Genomic DNA, 19903 nt, shown 5'->3' on the forward strand with positions numbered 1-19903 from the left:
CTCAGTGTGTGTGTTAAGCATGTGTGTGTGTGTGTGTGTGTGTGTTAAGTAAGCGTGTGAGTGTGTGTTTGTGTTAAGTAAGCGTGTGTGTGTGTGTGTGTGCAGGGTCAGAAATTCACTTTTTAGTCCAGAAAGCCCTATTTTTATAATTTACATGACATTTAAGTGATTTAGCAGACGCTCTTATCCAGAATGACTTACAGGAGCAATTAGGGTCAAGTGCCTTGCTCAAGGGCACATCAACAGATTTCACCTAGTCAGCTTGGGGATTCGAACAAGCAAAACCCTTTCGGTTACCGCCCCAATGCTCTTAACAGCCACATTTTCCCCCCAAACAATTCACAATGAAGATAAATCACAGGAAAGACTGTACTCACATTCACCCAATGTAGAGTTGAGAGTCTCTCTTCCAGAGCTGAAACACACACAGACTCAAATACACAGTACCAGTCAAAAGTTTGGACGTACTCATTCAAAGGTTTTTCTTTATTTTTACTATTTTCTACATTGTAGAATAATAGAAGACTTCAAACCTATCTAAATTACAAACTCCTCTAGAGGTGTCACTACAGACCCTGGTTCAATCCCAGGCTGTATCACAACCGGCTGTGATCGAGAGTCCCATAGGGCGGCGCACAATTGGCTCAGTGTCGACTGGGTTAAGGGAGGGTTTGGCCGGGGTAGGCCATCATTGTAAATAAGAATTTGTTCTTTACCCTCCTGCTGTGTTGCGGTCGAATTGGACTGATTTACAAGTATTCTCTCTGAAAAATGTAGTTTATTTAATCTGATTGTCATACGTTTCCATGACTTTGTCCACACAGGGCATCTGAACACACAAAATACATTTTGGATGATTTTTATAACATTTTGGATGTTTAATTTCACTGTGGCGTTCCCGGTCAAAAATGACCAGTCATTAGAAATGAATGGGTGAGACTACAATTAGTGTATAAAATTGAGTTGAGGCACATGCCCATTCATCAGATGGACACACTTCCTCTCCTAGACCCCAACATGCATGTGTGTTTGAGCACACACACACACACACACACACACACACACACACACACACACACACACACACACACACACACACACACACACACACACACACACACACACACACACACACACACACACACACACACACACACACACACCTCACTCCCCTTCTTGGCTTCCTTGGCAACCCCCAAGGGAACCTTTCCCCAATATAATCTTTCCCCCAAGGGAACCACACCTGTTGGCATTCTCACAAACAATCGCAACATTGTTTCAATAATATATAGAACTTTTCTTGCAGCTCTGGTATATAAAGCTTTTTTGAGGCCTTTCTCACAATTCATTCTGTGGCATCACAATGACCAAATGATATACTGTATTTGAGGCTCTTGATCATATCTTTGAACATGACCCTGGTGAGGAGGAGAGAGTCCTTGTTAAACTTTAACACAAAGTAGTTTATGATCAAAAGCACAATATTTTTAATCTGAGTATTTGTTGTAGTCTAAATAATCGATACATTATGCTTTTTTTTAACTCAAAAACAAGTTGTTTGAGCTCAGGTCAATGAAGCCTACAGGCCATAAATAGCAAATAGAAGTTCTAAACTTGTAATGTTCACAATAACTTAAGTTGATAAAAAGATGTAACACAACATTAGGTGATAATATATGTATTACTATGGATTTATAATCAGCTATAATGGGGCGGTCATTTTGGACCGGAAACACAGAATTAATGAACATGAAACGAACACAACAGGAGGGTTAGCTGACTTGCCTGGTTCAATAAAAAATACAAATATGGAATCATTTAGTAACCAAAAAAGTGTTAAATCAAAAAATATTTGATATTCTTAAAAATAGCCACCCATTGCCTTGATGACAGCTTTGCACACTCTTGGCATTCTCTCAACCAGCTTCACCTGGAATGCTTTTCCAACAGTCTTGAAGGAGTTCTCACATATGCTGAGCACTTGTTGGCTGATTTTCTTTCAACTGCAGTTCAAAACATCCAAAACCATCTCAATTGGGTTGAGGTCAGATGATTGTGGTGGCCAGGCCATCTGATGCAGCACTCCATCACTCTCCTTTTTGGTCCAGTAGGACCTTGAACAGCTTCTGTCCCCAAGCCATAAGACTGATAATAGTTTGTTAAATAGTTAACCAATAGCTACCCAGACTATCTGCATTGACCTTTGCTGATGCTGCTACTGCTTATTATCTGTCACTTTATTCCTAGATATATGTACATGTCTACCTCAATTACTTTGTCCCCTGCACATCGACTCTGTACTGGTACCCCTTGTATATTGACAAGTTATCGTTAATCATTGTGTATCTATTAATACTTGTATTATTTTTAACTTTTCTATTATTTCTCTATTTTCTTTCTCTCTGCATTGTTGGGAAGGACCCGTAAGTGAGCATTTCACTTTTAGTCCACACCTGTTGTTTAGAAACATGTGACAAATACAATTAGATTTGAATAGTGCATTGGGGATTTGTCCATTGTCAAGCCAAACCTTTCTGGCTTGTGGTTTACAGCGACTGGTGAACCAGTACTGGCCACACATTAGAGAATAATCTCTTCATAACCTTGTTATAGGAGATTTGGTCTAGATTCGTTGTGAGAGTGTTGTGTTTGTGTTAAAGAGTGGTGTTTTTGTTCTGATCAAATTGTTACACTGTTCCTGTGACGTTTCTGTAACATTTAGGCCCTCACTCTTGATAGGGATGACGAGAGTGTTGTGGTTACATTGATCATTGTGTTTGTGCTCTGACAAAGTTGTGGCAGTGTTTTTGTAATTTTTCTATAACGTGTGACTACTCACTCTTGATGGAGATGATGAGTTGGGGGATGACTGGCAGGATCTCGCTGTCCCCGTGCTCCAGCATGTCGTGGACCTCCAGGCGGGTAAAGAAGTCGTAGGGGTGCACCGTCTCACACAGTCCGTCGAAGAACAGAGACAGGTAATGGTGGTAGTCAAGTTTCTCCATCTGCACCTGGGGAATAGACATAAACATACACATGCACGATTACATGGTCACCAGGGACAGAATGTTAGTGAGACAATGCATGAGGATCTCCCCTTGTTCATCCTCTACATTGCGATAGAAACCAGTCATAGTCTATCCTCATCTTCAGCCATTTCTCATTGATTATCCTCTGATTCACACAATATCCAGGGCCAAGCCTCTTCTGACCAGGCCTGTCTTTAGAATGTGGTTATCATAACAGCCCCAGATGAAGACAGGAAGACAGCTGTTGGGGACATCATGACACCCCGACATCTAGTATCCTGTGGGCCGACACATTAACACCTGTTGGTGACACTGTTTAGGCCTACCCTCCCACAAAACAGCTACACAAAAGGGGACAATATAAAGAGGTCCATTCAGCTACGGAACCTGTCTGGATTACGTGCGTTGGTATTGAGTTTGTTACAGTGTATTACAGTAGGCAGAGCAACACGACTCGGGTTATGATGAACTCAGAGAGCAGTCATGGTCACGCCAAACTTCACAGAAAAGGCCAGGTGACAGGGGCACCCATCTCTCCTCTCAAACACTGTGTGTGTGTGTGTGTACGTTCGCACCCGTGACTACATGTGTGTGCCTGTGCATGTGTACGGGCATCCCTGACTACGTGTGTGTGTGTTTGTGTGTGTTTGTCACACGTGTGTGTCAACAGAAGGTCTTGTTGTTCTATTAGATTGTATGAACTCCAGAGCAGTGTGGTGACTATTGTTGGCCGAGGGGAAGGGGGGGGGGGGGACCTGTTTCATGTAATGAAAGCCAATCCTGTGTAGAGAAGAGGCAAACACTGCACAACCCTGGAGCAGCCAGGAGTCTTAAAGAACCCCGTCGCCCCATCCTCCCTACACCCCACTGGGTAACGCTGCCATCAAAATGTCACTGCCACGCGGACCAGGGTGACTTTGATGTCCCAGGCCTCTCGCAGAGCCCCCTGTTAGATGCGCAACTTCAAAGCAAGCGGACCCCCTGACACAAGTTTCATGGGAAAACAGAGAGAAGGAGAGAGAGAAGGAGATAGACAGACAGAGAGACAAAGAGAGACAGAGAAAGTACACAGTGTGTGTTAACACAGAGACTGAGCTGATTGCTTTGAGGCAATTTGCTGGCTAACCTTGACCTTTTCCGGCTTGGTCAAGATCATCATTGTGAGTCAGGCAGGCGGGCGGGCGGAGAGATGAGAACAAAAGCAAAAATGTGCCGGGAGAGAGTGGGAGTGGCGAGATGACACTCACATACACAGCATGGATAACTACAACCTGCCTGCGTCAGGACGAGCCACACAGGAACAGAGAACATGCTACAAGCTGCATTCAGAAGAGATTTTGACATAATAGGTTACAGTAGACAATGTAATGTCAGTCAGTGAGTTAGAACAGTGGTTCCCAAACTGTGTTGGTAGTTTATTTATCACTCCGGCTTTCAACTTACTCTTCAAAATTGAAATAGTAGAATGCACAAGGTACAATTTTGAATTTAGGTAGTGATTCATCAGTTTTCCTCTTGCCATGTCATTCATCGCATACCTTCGAGCAGGGTTTCCCAAACTCGGTCCTGGGGCCCCCCCTGGGTGCACGGTTTGTTTTTTCCCCCTCAGCACTACACAGCTGATTCAAATAACCAACTCATCGTCAAGTTTTGATGATTTGAATCAGCTGGTTAGTGCTGGGGGTGAAAGAAAAGTGCACCCAGTGGGGGCCCAGGACTGCGTTACTATACAACCACCAGCTAATCACTAGCTAGCTCGTCTGGGCTTGTTGCTGTTAGCTATCACATGGACAAGCAGTACCTCTGTAGTCAGAAATGACACAAATTATCACCATAGCTGGATGCTTCATGCCTTAGAGTGTCACGTCCTGACCAGTAAAAAGGGTCATTTGTCATTGTAGTTGGTCAGGGCGTGGCAGAGGGTGTTGTTTTTGTGTGTTTTGGGGTTTGTTTGTTTCCAGGGGATATGTTCTAGTTTTCATTTTTCTATGTTTGTTTTTCTTTGTGTGGCCGAGTATGGTTTCCAATCAGAGGCAGGTGTCGTTAGTTGTCTCTGATTGGAAGCCATACTTAGGCAGCCTGTTTTTTCCTGTGGGTTGTGGGTGGTTGTTTCCTGTATAGTCTGAGAACCTTACGGAACTGTTGATTGTCAGTTTGTTATTTTGGTTTAAGTGTTCACGTTATTACGATAATAAAAGAAGATGAGCACTATACCCGCTGCACTTTGGTCCCCTTTCATCGACGATTGTGACATAGAGAGCTATTTATAACTTGTCCAGATCAACTAGCCCATGTCAGCTAACATTTTTAGCTAGGTTATTTTGCCAATAGATTGTTAGAATATTTGAGTCACTCAAATATCACATGAATACACATTAGACATAACAAAATGTATAGAATTACAAGAAAATGTGCTTTTTCTCTGCGCCAAACAAGAAGGGTGTGAACAGTTTGTTTCATGAACAGTGCTTTTTCCCATAGAAATAAATGCGGGATGTTCCCCAATACCTGAGTTTGAGAAGCCCTGGGTTAGAGAACGGAATGATACCCGATTACATTTTCCTGTTATAAAAAAGTGTCTGCTTAAAATATGCACCTTTGTGGGCAACTGGTGGCCTCAATATGAAGAAAATATTTAGGTAATATATGGCATACAAGTCAAGGTGATTAAGAATTATAGCTGAATTATAGCTGTGAAACCTGTTCTGAGATCAAATAAAAATTAAAAGATGATAACAGCTCAGAGAGGAGAAGTGATGGGTAAAGATCCCATAGTAGAACATAATACTTCAAACTTGAACTACATAATTACACACACACACACACACACACACACACACACACACACACACACACACACACACACACACACACACACACACACACACACACACACACACACACACACGTTTGTGTCATTTAGCAGACGCAATTAGTCCAGAATGATTTACAGGAGCAATTAGTATTAAGTGCCTTGCTCAAGGGCACATCGACAGATTTCACCTAGTCAGCTTGGGGATTCAAACCAGCAGTGGCCAAACCTATTAACCGCTAGGCTACCACACACACACACAGACCACTGCCACCCCCCCCCCCACACACACACACACAGACGACCCCCCACACACACACAGACCACCCCCTCCCACCCCCCCACACACACACAGACACAGACCACCCCCTCCCACCCCACACACACACACACACACACAGACCACCCCCTCCCACCCACCCACACACACACACACAGACACAGACCACCCCCTCCCACCCCACACACACACACACAGACACAGACCACCCCCTCCCACCCCACACACACACACACACACAGACACAGACCTCCCAACCCAGACACGCACATCCGTGAGAATCTTACTCAACAGAGGCTGCGGCTGACTGGTAATACTCACATCCTCTCTGATCGATCGGGGCTGTTCAGGTTTGTTTGTCTTTGGGTGCCATCAGAGTTTTTTCTACGGAGCTCTGAGTCGATGAGATGGAAGCATAAGATACGCCCTGCATGTCTCCTCTGGTCAGCGTGGATAGAGGCAGAGACACAGCAGCTAAGCAGTTAGCAGAGGCTTCCTCATGAAAGAACCTGACAGAGGCTGCATCTGAAATACCACCTTATTCACTAGGTAGGCTAGTGCATTCGTTTTGACCAGGCCCCAGGGAATTAATATACAGATATTTTTATATTAGGATCCCCAATGGTGACAGCTAGTCTTCCTCGGTTCTGACACATAATGAAAAATACAACTAAAGACACAAATTTACACACACACACAAAATAAACTATAATCAACCTAAGAATAATAGTGTGTGTGTGTGTGTGTGTGTGTGTGTGTGTGTGTGTGTGTGTGTGTGTGTGTGTGTGTGTGTGTGTGCCCGCATCTAAAAGTTATACATACACACAGGGAATAGGGTGCCATTTCGGACACACCCTGAGAAACCCACATACAAACAGAACTCCTAGAACAGGTTATCCCCATTCAAGTCAATGTGTGGGTGATGAAGTCTACTTCTATGCTCCAGCCTCCAGCCAGAAACTAGAAGAACCAGAGGGCAGATGTCTGTATTATTATGTACATTAGGTGATAGACAATAAAGCTTTTTGAAGCTTTTTCAATGGAATTGGATTGGCTAGTCATTTAAAGTAGCAAGATTTCTCTTTACCTGAACGGGTAGGCTGGATTGGCAGCCAACCCGTAAGCTAACTATATAGCTCACTACCCGTAAGCTAACTATGGGTCAGCGCTCCAAGGACACAGGGCAGAGAGGGTGTGTGTGTGTGTGTGTGGGTGTATGTTGGGTGGTAGACGTGCATAGAAGGTGGTGTAGACCAAAGCTCAGCATGTTCCTGAGGTAATTGCTGTTGGCCACATCATTATTTTCCTCTCAGTAAGGAAACGAGGAGAACACAGACCGAGTTGTGTGTGTGTGTGTGTGTGTGTGTGTGTGTGTGTGTGTGTGTGTGTGTGTGTGTGTGTGTGTGTGTGTGTGTGTGTGTGTGTTTGTTTGTGTGCGTGCGTTTGTCCATGCGTTCCTGTGGTTAGACAGGATATCTCTAGGGGAGGGAGAGAACTGTGTTCCGTGTACAGAGCCTTCAGAAAGTATTCACATCCCTTGACTTTTTCCACATTTTGTTGTGTCACAGCCTGAATTTAAAATGGGTTACATTTTGATTTTGTGTCACTGGCCTACACACAATACCCAATAATGTCAAAATGGAATAATTTGACCAATTAATTAAAAATGAAAGGCTGAAATGTCTTGAGTCAGTAAGTATTCAAACCCTTTGTTGTGGCATGCCTAAATCAGTTCAGGACTAAAAATGTGCTTAACAAGTCACATAATAAGTTGCATGGAATCACTCTGTTTGCAATAATAGTGTTCAACATGATTTTTGACTGACTACCTCATATCTGTATCCCACACATACAATTATCTGTAAGGTCCCTCAGTCGAGCAGAGAATTTCAAACAGATTCAACCACAAAGACCAGGGATGCTTTCCAGTGCCTCACAAAGAAGAGCACCTACTAGTGGATGGGTAAAAAACAGACATTAAATATCACGGTGAAGTTATTAATTACTCTTTGGATGGTGAATCAACACACCCAGTCACTACAAGATACAGGCGTCATTCCTAACTCAGTTGCTGGAGAGGAAGGCAACCTCTCATGGATTTCACTATTTGTATTTATTATGAATCCCCATTAGTTCCTGCCAAGGCAGCAGCTACTCTTCCTGGGGTCCAGCAAAATTAAGGCAGTTACATACAGTTAAAAACATGACATTACAGAACAGATTTCACAACACATTATAGCACCCTTTTCCACTGGCACTTAAAATTAGGGCCAAATTTGAGCTGGGTCGAGGGAAACCCGGGCCAGCGCAGCCCAGTTTCACAACTGGTGCCAGCTCGATTAGAATTCGAGCTGGTGACGACGTTACTATGCAACCATCAGCTGATCACTGCTGGATGCTGACACAATGTTTAGCTAGCTCATCTGGGCTTGTTGCTGTTAGCTAGCACATAGACAAGTAGTACCTCTGTAGTCAGAAATGACACGAATTACCACCATAGCTGGATCCTTCATTTATTTTTGCACCAGACAAACTTTTATGAGAACAGTCAGCTCTCCAATGCTAAGTAGCTACTTAACGTTAGCTTGCAAATCAGAGTTTAAACAAGCTCGCTAGCTAAAGTGAGCTAGCAGGAATTGTAGCTGGTCAGGTTGTATTGAAAGCTAGCTAGCTACATCATATCAAACCTGTCGTTTGGTTTGCTTAGGTAGCTAGCTAGCTCATAGCCAATGCCATGGAAAGCAAGGTAGGAATTAACCTAGCTAGCTAGCCTGTTAGCGACGGCACTAACCTAGCTAGCTAATGTTAGCAAGCTAAATACATGGCTAGCTAGCTAGGTTAATTCTGGCTGGCATTGGCAGGAGTAATATGACTTACAGCATGGGGAGGGTGAATTTAATTCTTCAACATCTTGCTAGCTAGCAACACAGTCACATTTTGGCTACCTAGCAACATTATATAATTGATCATTTCTGGAGGCAGTGGAACCTCGAGCTAGCCCACCAAGACCTTCAAAGTGCCAGTGGAAACAGGGCTTAACTTCTTGGTGACAGGGGGCAGTATTCGGAAATTCAGATGAATAACATGCCCAAATTAAACTACCTGCTACTCGGGCCCAGAAGGTAGGATATGCATATTATTAGTAGATTTGGATAGAAAACTCTGAAGTTTCTAAAACTGTTTGAATGATGTCTGTGAGTATAACAGAACTCATATGGCAGGCAAAAACCTGAGAAAAACCCAACCAGGAAGTGGTTTGTTGTTTTTTCAACTGATTGCCTTTCCAAACTACAGTGTCTGTGGGGTTATTTTGCACTTCCTAAGGCTTCCACTAGATGTCAACATTCTTTAGAACCTTGTTTCATGCTTCTACTGTTACTGGGCAGAGAATAAGAGCTGTCTCAAGCCTGGGACCAGTGTTTACTGCGCACTCACGAGGGCGCACCCACGCAGGCGCACCGCTCATTCTTTTTCCTCTGTAATGAATACGCTATTGTCCGGTTGGAATATTATCGAAGATTTATGTTAAAAAGACCCTAAGGATTGATTGTAAACATCGTTTGACATGTTTCTACGAACGGTAATGGAACTATTTGACTTTTCGTCTCGGGTTTTGCGCTCGCTCATTATGCCTTTGGATTAGTGATCTGAATGCGCGAAGAAAACGGAGGTATTTGGACATAAATATGGAGTTTATCGAACAAAACTAACATTTCTTGTGGAAGTGGGAGTCCTGGGAGTGCATTTCGACAAAGATCAGCAAAGGTAAGTGAAGATTTATAATACTAATTCTGAGTTTTGTTGACTCCAGAACTTGGCGGGTAACTGTATAGCTTGCTTTGATGGCTGAGCTCTGTACTCAGAATATTGAACAATGTGCTTTTGCCGTAAAGGTATTTTGAAATCTGACACAGCAGTTGCATTAACCTCTTGACGGTCACCTAGGATAGGGGGCGCTACAGCAATTTAAAAAAAAATACGTGCCCATTTTAAACGGCCTCCTACTCAAACTCAGAAGCTAGGATATGCATATAATTAATAGATGTGGATAGAAAACACCCTAACGTTTCTAAAACTTTTTGAATGGTGTCTGTGAGTATAACCGAACTCATATGGCAGTCAAAACCCCGAGACAGTTTCTAACAGGATGTGGAAATCTGATTTGCGGACTCAACTTCAGCACTTTGACTATAAATCACACCGTGAGTTAGGATTCATTGAGCACTTCCTATGGCTTCCACTAGATGTCCCCAGTCTTTACAAAGTGGTTTGAGTCTTCTACACTGTGAAAACTGACCGAATGAGAGGCTGTTGATCTTGGTCACATGGGGAGGGCCATCACCATTATGACGCGGGCCCCCCTGGCTACCCTCCCCTTTCGAAATGTTTTGAAAGACAATGCAACCGTCCCCATGGAATATTATTGAAGCTCTGGTTGAAAAAGGCCCTAAAGATTTATGTTATACAACGTTTGACATGTTTGAACGAACTTAAATATTTTTTGGGGGGGGCTTTCGTGAGGAGAAGTCCCGCGCACGACGGAACATTTTGAGGTGCCTTCGGAACGCGCTAACAAGAAGAAGCTATTGGGACATAAATTATGAACTTTTTCGAACAAAACTACATTTGTTGGGGACCTGGGATTCCTGGAAGTGCCTTCTGATGAAGATAATCAAAGGTAAGGGAATATTTAGAATAATATACAAGAGTAGATTTGATATTCGATTGTTCCAAGATGGCGCTGACCTGTATTGCTAGCCTATTTTTCTGAGTATAGCATCCCCTTTTATTGCAAAGTGTGATTTCCCAGTAAAGTTATTTTTAAATCTGGCAATGCAGGTGCTTTCACGAGATGTTCATCTATAATTCTTTGAATGACAATATTAAATTTAAAAAATGTTTTCGAATAGTAATTTAGTAAATTGTAGTGCTGCTCCACCGGATGCATTTGAGGGTAAATAGTTTCTCAACGTCACGCGCCGATGTAAAATGCTGTTTTTATATATAAATATGAACTTTATCGAACAAAATAATGCATGTATTGTGTAACATGATGTCCTAGGAGTGTCATCTGATGAAGATTGTCAAAGGTTAGTGCTGCATTTAGCTGTTTTTTGGTTATTTGTGATGCATGTGGTTGGTCTGAAAATGGCTATGTGAATACTTTGACGATATACTCCTTTAACATTATCTAATGTTTTGCTTTTGCTGTAAAGCCTTTTTGAAATCGGACAACGTGGTTCGATTCAGGAGCGGTGTATCTATAAAACGATATAAAATAGTCCTATATTTGAAAAAAAAATTAACATTTTTCTATTGTTCGGTTATGAATATGGCGAAATGATTTTACGCTGGATGTTGATCCCGCATACGGGACGGAGAACATGAGAAGTGTATCTATAATTCTTTCAATAACTGTTGTAAATTTTATCAACGTTTATGATGAGAAGTTTTGTAAATTGATGTGCTCATTCACCAGAATTTTTGGAGGCAATACATTTTCTGAACCTCACGCGCCAATGTAAAATGGGGTTTATGGATATAAATAATAACTTTATCGAACAAAACACATGTATTGTGTAACATTGAGTCCTGGGAGTGTCATCTGATGAAGATCATCAAAGGTTAGTGGTTAATTTTAGCTGTATTTCTGTTTTTTGTGATGCCTCTCCTTGCTTGGAAAATGCTGTGTGGTTTTTCTTGTTTAGGCGCTGTCCTAACATATTCTAATGTTATGCTTTCGCCGTAAAGCCTTTTTGAAATCGGAAAATGTGGTTGGATTAACCTGTTATGGATAGGGGGCAGTATTTTCACGGCCGGATAAAAAACGTACCCGATTTAATCTGATTATTACTCCTGCCCAGAAACTAGAATATGCATATAATTATTAACTTTGGATAGAAAACACTCCAAAGTTTCTAAAACTGTTTGAATGGTGTCTGTGAGTATAACAGAACTCATTTGGCAGGCCAAAACCTGAGAAGATTCTGTACAGGAAGTGCCCTCTCTGACCATTCCTTGGGCTTCTTGACTCTCTTTATTGAAAACTGAGGATCTCTGCTGTAACGTGACACTTCCTACGGCTCCAATAGGCTCTCAGAAGGCGGGAAAAAGCTGAATGATGTCTTTGCAGGCCCTGGCTGAAAAACATTAGCGCCTTTGGTAAGTGGTCGATCAGAGTACAATGAGACTGAGGCGCGTGCACGAGCCGACCCCATGTTTTTATTCTTTCGTCTTTGAACGAAAACAACAACTCCCGGTTGGAATATTATCGCTTTTTTACGAGAAAAATAGCATAAAAATTGATTTTAAACAGCGGTTGACATGCTTCGAAGTACGGTAATGGAATATTTAGATTTTTTTTGTCACGAAACGCGTCGGGCGCGTAACCCTTCGTCACCCTTGGATAGTGTCTTGAACGCACAAACAAAACGCCGCTATTTGGATATAACTATGGATTATTTTGAACCAAACCAACATTTGTTATTGAAGTAGAAGTCCTGGGAGTGCATTCTGACGAAGAACAACAAAGGTAATCCAATTTTTCTTATAGTAAATCTGATTTTGGTGAGGGTCAAACTTGGTGGGTGTCAAAATAGCTAGCCTGTGATGGCGAGCTATCTACTCAGAATATTGCAAAATGTGCTTTCACCGAAAAGCTATTTTAAAATCGGACACCTCGATTGCATAAAGGAGTTCTGTATCTATAAATCTTAAAATAATTGTTATGTTTTTTGTGAACGTTTATCGTGAGTAATTTAGTAAATTCACCGGAAGTGTTCGGTGGGAATGCTAGTTCTGAACGTCACAGGCTAATGTAAAAAGCTGTTTTTGATATAAATATGAACTTGATTGAACAAAACATGCATGTATTGTATAACATACTGTCCTAGGGTTGTCATCTGATGAAGATCATCAAAGGTTAGTGCTGCATTTAGCTGTGGTTTTGTTTTTTGTGACATTATATGCTAGCTTGAAAAATGGGTGTCTGATTATTTCTGGCTGGGTACTCTGCTGACATACTCTAATGTTTTGCTTTCGCTGTAAAGCCTTTTTGAAATCGGACAGTGTGGTTAGATAAAGGAGAGTCTTGTCTTTAAAATGGTGTAAAATAGTCATATGTTTGAAAAATGGAAGTTTTTGGATTTTTGAGGAATTTGTAATTCGCGCCACGCCTATCATTGGATATTGGAGCAGGTGTTCCGCTAGCGGAGCGTCTAGATGTAAGAGGTTAATGAGGAGATTATCTTTAAAATGGGATATAATAGTTGTATGTTTGAGAAATTTGAATTATGAGATTTTTGTTGTTTTGAATTTGCTGCCGTGCTATTTCACTGGCTGTTGAATAGTGTGTACCGCGGGTGGGACGCTAGCATCCCACATGTCCCAGAGAGGTTTAAGTGTGTGCCCTCAGTCCAATACTCTACTACCACATATCTACTGCACAACACAAAATCCAGTTGTACGTGTGTGTATAGTACGTATCCAGTTGTACGTGTGTGTATAGTGTGTATGTTATTGTGTGTGTGTGTATGTGTGTGTGTATGCGTGTGTCTATGCTGGTGTGTAGTCCTCTTCACAGTCCATGACTACATGGAACTCTATTCAACATCAAGTAACTCATGTAACCAGTAAAATCAGATTGAAAAAAAAACCGAACAGATAAAAATACCCCTCTGATTTTACTGGTTACATGCGTTACTTGATGTTGAATAGAGTTGTTCCATAAGGGGTATTTTTATCTGTTCGTTTTTTTTTCAATCTGATTTTACTGGTTACATGAGTTACTTGATGTTGAATAGAGTTGTTCCATAAGGGGTATTTTTATCTGTTCATTTTTTTTCAATCTGATTTTACTGGTTACATGAGTTACTTGATGTTGAATGGAGTTCCATGTAGTCATGGACCTCGCTGTCACAACGTCGACTGAAGGTGGCGCCTCTCCTCGTTCGGGTGGTGCTCAGTGGTCGTCATCGCCGGCCTACTAGCTTCCACCGATCCTCTTTTCATTTTCTTTTGGTGAGGTCTGGTTTATGTGTGCACCTGTATTGTGTTAGATCGTTAGTGGGGGGGTTATTTAGTCTGTCTGTTTAGGTTTGGGGATTGTGCGGGATTGTTTTTGTTTGGTTAGGTTAGGTTGGGTTGGGGTCTGGTGACATGTCTTGTGGGGTATGAGACAAATGAGTCAAAACCGAGGACGGATCAACAACATTGTAGTTACTCCACAAGCATTTTGCTACACCCGCAATAACATCTACCAATATGTTAAATTTGATTTGACAATACTAAACTTTATGACAGTGTGAAAAGAAGGAAGCCAGTACAGAATACAAATATTCCAAAGCCTGAATCCTTTTTGTAATAAGGCAGTAAAGTAAAACTGCAAAAACTGTGGCAAAGAAATGAACTTTATGTCCTGAATACAAAGCGTTATGTTTGTGGAAAATCTAACATCACTTAGTAAAACTCTTCAAATTTTTAAGCATAGTGGTGGCTGCATCATGTTATGGGTATGCTTGTCAACGGCACGGACTAGAGTTTTTTGGGATAAAAAGAAATGGAACAGAGCTAAACACAGGCAAAATCCTAGAGGAAAACCTGGTTCAGTCTGCTTTCCAACAGACACTGGGAGACAAATTCACCTTTCAACAGGACAATAAACTAAAACACAAGGAAAATATACACAGGAGTTGCTTACCAAGACAACATTAACTGTTCCTGAGTGGCCAAGTTACGGTTTCGACTTAAATCGGGTTGAAAATCTATGGCAATACTTGAACATGGCTGTCTACTGAGTGGCTTCCGTCTTGCCACTCTACCATAAAGGCATGATTGGTGGAGTGCTGATGGTTGTTCTTCTGGAAGGTTCTCCCATCTCCACAGAGGAACTCTGGAGCTCCATAAGAGTGACCATTAGGTCCTTGGTCACCTCCCTGACCAAGGTCCTTCTCCTCCGATTGCTCAGTTTGGCCGGGCGGCCAGCTCTAGAAAGGATCTTGGTGGTTCCAAACTTCTTCCATTTAAGAGTGATGGAGGCCACTGTGTTCTTGGGGACCTTCAATGCAGCAGACATTTTTTGGTACTTTTCCCCAGATCTGTGCCTCGACATAATCCTTTCATGGAGGTCTACAGACAATTCCTTTGACCTCATGGCTTGGTTTTTGCTCTGACATGCACAATCAACTGTGAGACCTTATATAGAAAGATGTGTGCCTTTCCAAATCATGTCCAATGAATTTAATTTACCACAGGTGGACTCCAATCAAGTTGTATAAACATCTCAAGGATTATCAATGCAAACAGAATGCACCTGAACTCAATTTCAAGTCTCATAGCACAGAGTCTGAATACTTATGTAAATAAGGTATTTCTGTTTAAAAATTTGTACAAATGTCTAAAACCCTGTTTTCCCTTTGTCATTATGGGGTATAGTGTGTAGATTGATGAGGAAAAAAATATATGTAATCAATTTTAAAATGAGGCTGTAGTGTAACAAAATGTGGAAAAAGTGAAGTGATCTGAATACTTTCTGAATGCACCGTACATGTATTTAGACTGACAGGCATGCATGTCAAAACCATATAATTAGGAATTACAATACTATAATGGACATGAACCTTCTTATGATGGTCTAAAGATCAGCCATTTTGGTCAGGGAGTTGGTCAACCATGGTTTGCCAGAGCTGTGATAAGATAAATTATTTTACACTATCTGCACTGTAAGTTTGCTAGCTAGCTAGCCAGCCAGTTTTAGAGGAACGATTCAAATTAGCTGCCAATATGCCAACATTCCATTCAAACAATGCAGTCAATCCACACTGGCTGAAATCAGTTGATGATAGGACTAAGACAAGTTGTAAATGAAACAATTATTGATATTATATCATATAATAGCACTCACAGCTTTAAAATAAAACATTTATGGTGTGTTTACATGTATTTTGGAGGCTAATTATACACAAATTGGTATAAATAAGTATTAACTGTATTTATAATTATGTGACAATAAAGCACCCTTTGCTGGCTCTAACAGCCACCCAATCAGTTTGCTGCCTGTTTTTAGTAAACTGATGGACAGAATTGTGTTTGACCAAATATGCTATTTATCATAGAATAAGTTAACTGTCTTTAAACATGCACATAGAGAAGGGCAAACAACTTGTACTGCACTGACTCAGATGACTGATGATTGGGTAAAATAAATGGATAATAAGATGAGTTGGAGATGTATTGTTAGATTTCAGTGCAGCCTTCGATGTTATTGTTCATGAATTGTTATTGAAAAAACTCACTTGGGTAATGGGTAATTCATAATAAACTGGTCTTAAATACATCTAAAACTAAAAACATTATATTTGGTACAAAACATTCTCTTAGACCTAAACCTCAACTGGAGTTGTACATAAAGGTTGTGAACATTGACCAAGTTGAAGAAGCTAAACTCCTAGGTATAACATCGGATGGTCAGTTATCATGGTCAAGTCATATTGACAAAGTTGCTGTGAAGATGGAGAGGGGTATGTCTGTTTCTGACACAAACAATCTACTTTACTAGTTGCTCTGGTTCTGGTCCTGTCCCATCTTGATTACTGTCCGGTAATATCTTCAAGTGCAGCAAAGAAAGACCTAGCAAATCTGCTGCTGGTTCAAAACAGAGCAGCACGCCTTTACGCCATTAACTGCACATACTTTAACAACATGCATGCCAGTCTTTCCTGGTTGAGGGTTGATGAGAGTTTAACTGCTTCTCTTCTACTTTTTTTTATGAGAAATATTACTGTGATGAAAATTCCAGATTGTCTGCATAATCAAATACCATTCAGCTCAGGTACCCACAAGGCATGCCACCAGGGGTCTCTTCACAGACCTCAAGTCCAAAACAACTTCCCTGCAACACACAGTATATGATCGCATGGAACTCTCATCTCCAATTACTCAAGCAAACAGTAAAATGACCTTCATGTATTACACAACATCTCATGGCCCAATAGGGACTGTGAAATGATTCACACAGATACATGCACACACAGACACACTATCACACAATCTTCAAACATTATAATTTAGTTGTATTTTTGTATATCGTTGTATTTTTGATTGGTGTGAGTGTTCTATCAGTGTATCAATTGTCATGACGTTGGCCTGTGGGTAAGGTTTATGACCCCCCATAAATACCTTTCTCCCTTCCCCTCTCTTTCTGACCCTGCTGAAGGACTGCAGAATAGCCTGTGTTAAATATAGAGAGTCTGGGAACATCAAACAAATGGGGAAAAGAACCATATTTTGGTAATAAAACCAGTTGGAAATATGCTTTGGAATGTAATGAGTATGGATGTCAGTTCAGTTGTCATCTGAGACATTATGACTGATGACAGGATGACATAAACTGTACCTGGGAAAGTATACAACCTCTAGTTATCAGAGTCACATGGAATTGTTATGCAATTGAAATGTTTGATATTGAAATTGTTTGTTAGGAGATTAAATGTAATTTTAGCTTCCAAATGAGAGAATTGGGTTTTCATAAGGAAAGTGCCCTGCTTGATCAGTGGCCCACCCCTTGGAAGAGACAGGGGTTATAAACGATGAAACACATCCTTCCCCCTCTCCACTATATAAGCCTTTGACGAAAAGATAACCACATGTTCCAGTACGTGAGGTCTGCAGCCTCTACGTTAGAAGGACACACATGTCAAGTACAGAACTAAGCCAACCTCGGCGTGAGCTTTGGTGGCGAATGGTATGAACTTTGAGCTTATTCACTACAGAAGTGATAATTCCTAGCCATTGAGTTAGCAGCGGCCGCTGTAGACGTGGGCTAGGAAAGGACGGACGACGGATCCAGTCTAACAAACAGACGAAGATACCACCACGTATCCAATTTACCACCAGAGACATTCTTCCGAGGACAGGAAGATCTGTTGGCCAACCCGGCCAGCATCTACGACCAATCTACCGAAGCGCAGCTCAGAGTAAATATTTATTGCATTTTCCTTTTCCAAATGGGCGGTAATTTAGAATGCATAAGATAATGTATTTACGATAGCATAGCTGCTGTTTCTTTGTTCCTAAGTCTTCCCGCTCTTTCATTCAAGCCCAACCCCCTTTCCTTTATGTAACCAGCCATCATACAGGTTCCGTCCACAGGGACGTTTTCTGTATGACATCATTTGTATTCTGTGTATTTGTAATTCTGTGTGATTAGTTTAGGTATTTAGTAAATAAATAATTAAACCCAATTTTGTATTGCTGATTCAACTTGTTAGCCAGGGTTCGTGAAGATAGCCAAGAATTTACAACTTTCATTATGAGACTGAAAATAAGATAAGGGTTAATATTGACTGCTATCGATGTAAAATATTACTAAGTATTTTAAGAGTTTATTCGGAAGATAACGGCTCTATAAACCTTCTTCCGTGGTGCCCCGACTTTCTAGTTAATTACATTTACATGATTAGCTTAATCAGGTAATATTAATTGCAGAGAAAGAATTTTATAGGTTAGCATGTCATATCACTTAATCCGGCATAGCCAAAGACACGACACAGTGTTTCGTTGCTTGTCGTGTTTTATGTTTTTGTGTGGAGCCCAGGAAAAATAGCTGCTGTTCGGCAAAAGCTAATGGGGATTCTAATAAACCAAATCAAACCCATTGACAGGGGGGCGCACACACGTATGTACACACACACAAACGCACACCACAATGTCTTTGATGTGTTCATAGTATATAAAGTAATACCATAGTATACACAGTAATAGTGTACATAGCAATTTTTTTTGTACATAGTGGTCCCATAAGGCGTGTACAGGACTAAAGCCAATGTCATGACTGTCCTGATCAGGTCAGGTTACAGGAGACCACAACCCTACAGAGTATCTCTCACCCCCAACAGAGGAGGAGAGATCTAGGGGTCTGAAGATGTGGGGGTTTTATGACCCCTCACGCCCATGATAAATCTTAGGCCACAGACAAAATTCCTTTGTCCTTTCACTATGGAAATACATTGTACGTTGTGTGGAAAATGTCCAAATCAAAGAGAATGTTTTGGTAAAGATGAAATGTGAAGTTAGTTGTCTAAAATTGGATTTGAGTAAAATCTAGACCTTGCCTCTTAACTTGGTACGCCCAGAGAATTGCCCTAATGGTGGTCACGCCCACTTCTGACCCGAGTGTATAAGAAATGGGGGTTAAGAATGAACAGATCAGACTAAGTGACCCAAGCTGCAGCCAAGGTCTAAAAGGTCAACGAACCCCAAAACGCAACACAAGGAAGAAGACAAAGAAATATTTTTCTACCCATGCTATGGATGAGTAGCCGTGTCTAAGCGGGTGAACTCAAGCCGGAACACCTGGCCTAAACTCCCCATCGAATCGTGGTATCTACGCGGTTTCATTCCTACGCTGTGAGCTCTGAGCTACAGACCTGTCTGTCCTCAGACGACCCTTATCAGAGCAAGCGCGAGGAATCAGACCACTAAGCCAAAAGAACACTGACATCGTGAGGACAACCAGAGAGTCGCGCCGGAGAAGTGTGTCATTGAGAAGCCTAAACGACCCACGCGGAGCTTCCCATCTGAGACCTCCATCATTATATTCTGACCCATAAGAGCGGCAGTTTGGGGCAAGGCTAGAGTTAAAATAAGCACAGCTGACGAATGCACCCAAATATATATTTCTCTCGTGTACTTTCTCTTTTTCTCTGTCTTTTAAATCCCCATTTTGGGTAACACGCGCCATAGTGTGTTGGCCCGTTATACTAAGTCCTAATCAATGGCCTAGAC

General features: G+C 41.5%; 1 protein-coding gene across 1 annotated transcript in view; it reads right to left on the reverse strand.

Moving 5' to 3' along the window:
- Positions 1–19903, reverse strand: part of LOC106561950 (parkin coregulated gene protein homolog) — a 283610-nt gene that overhangs the window by 121079 nt on the left and 142628 nt on the right. The window contains exon 5 of the mRNA XM_014126456.2: positions 2840–3011. Coding sequence (XP_013981931.1) covers positions 2840–3011 — 172 coding nt within the window. The remainder of the gene's footprint in view (positions 1–2839; positions 3012–19903) is intronic.

The sequence above is a fragment of the Salmo salar genome, chromosome ssa01, assembly GCF_905237065.1.
Source record: "Salmo salar chromosome ssa01, Ssal_v3.1, whole genome shotgun sequence".
Classification (NCBI taxonomy): domain Eukaryota; kingdom Metazoa; phylum Chordata; class Actinopteri; order Salmoniformes; family Salmonidae; genus Salmo; species Salmo salar.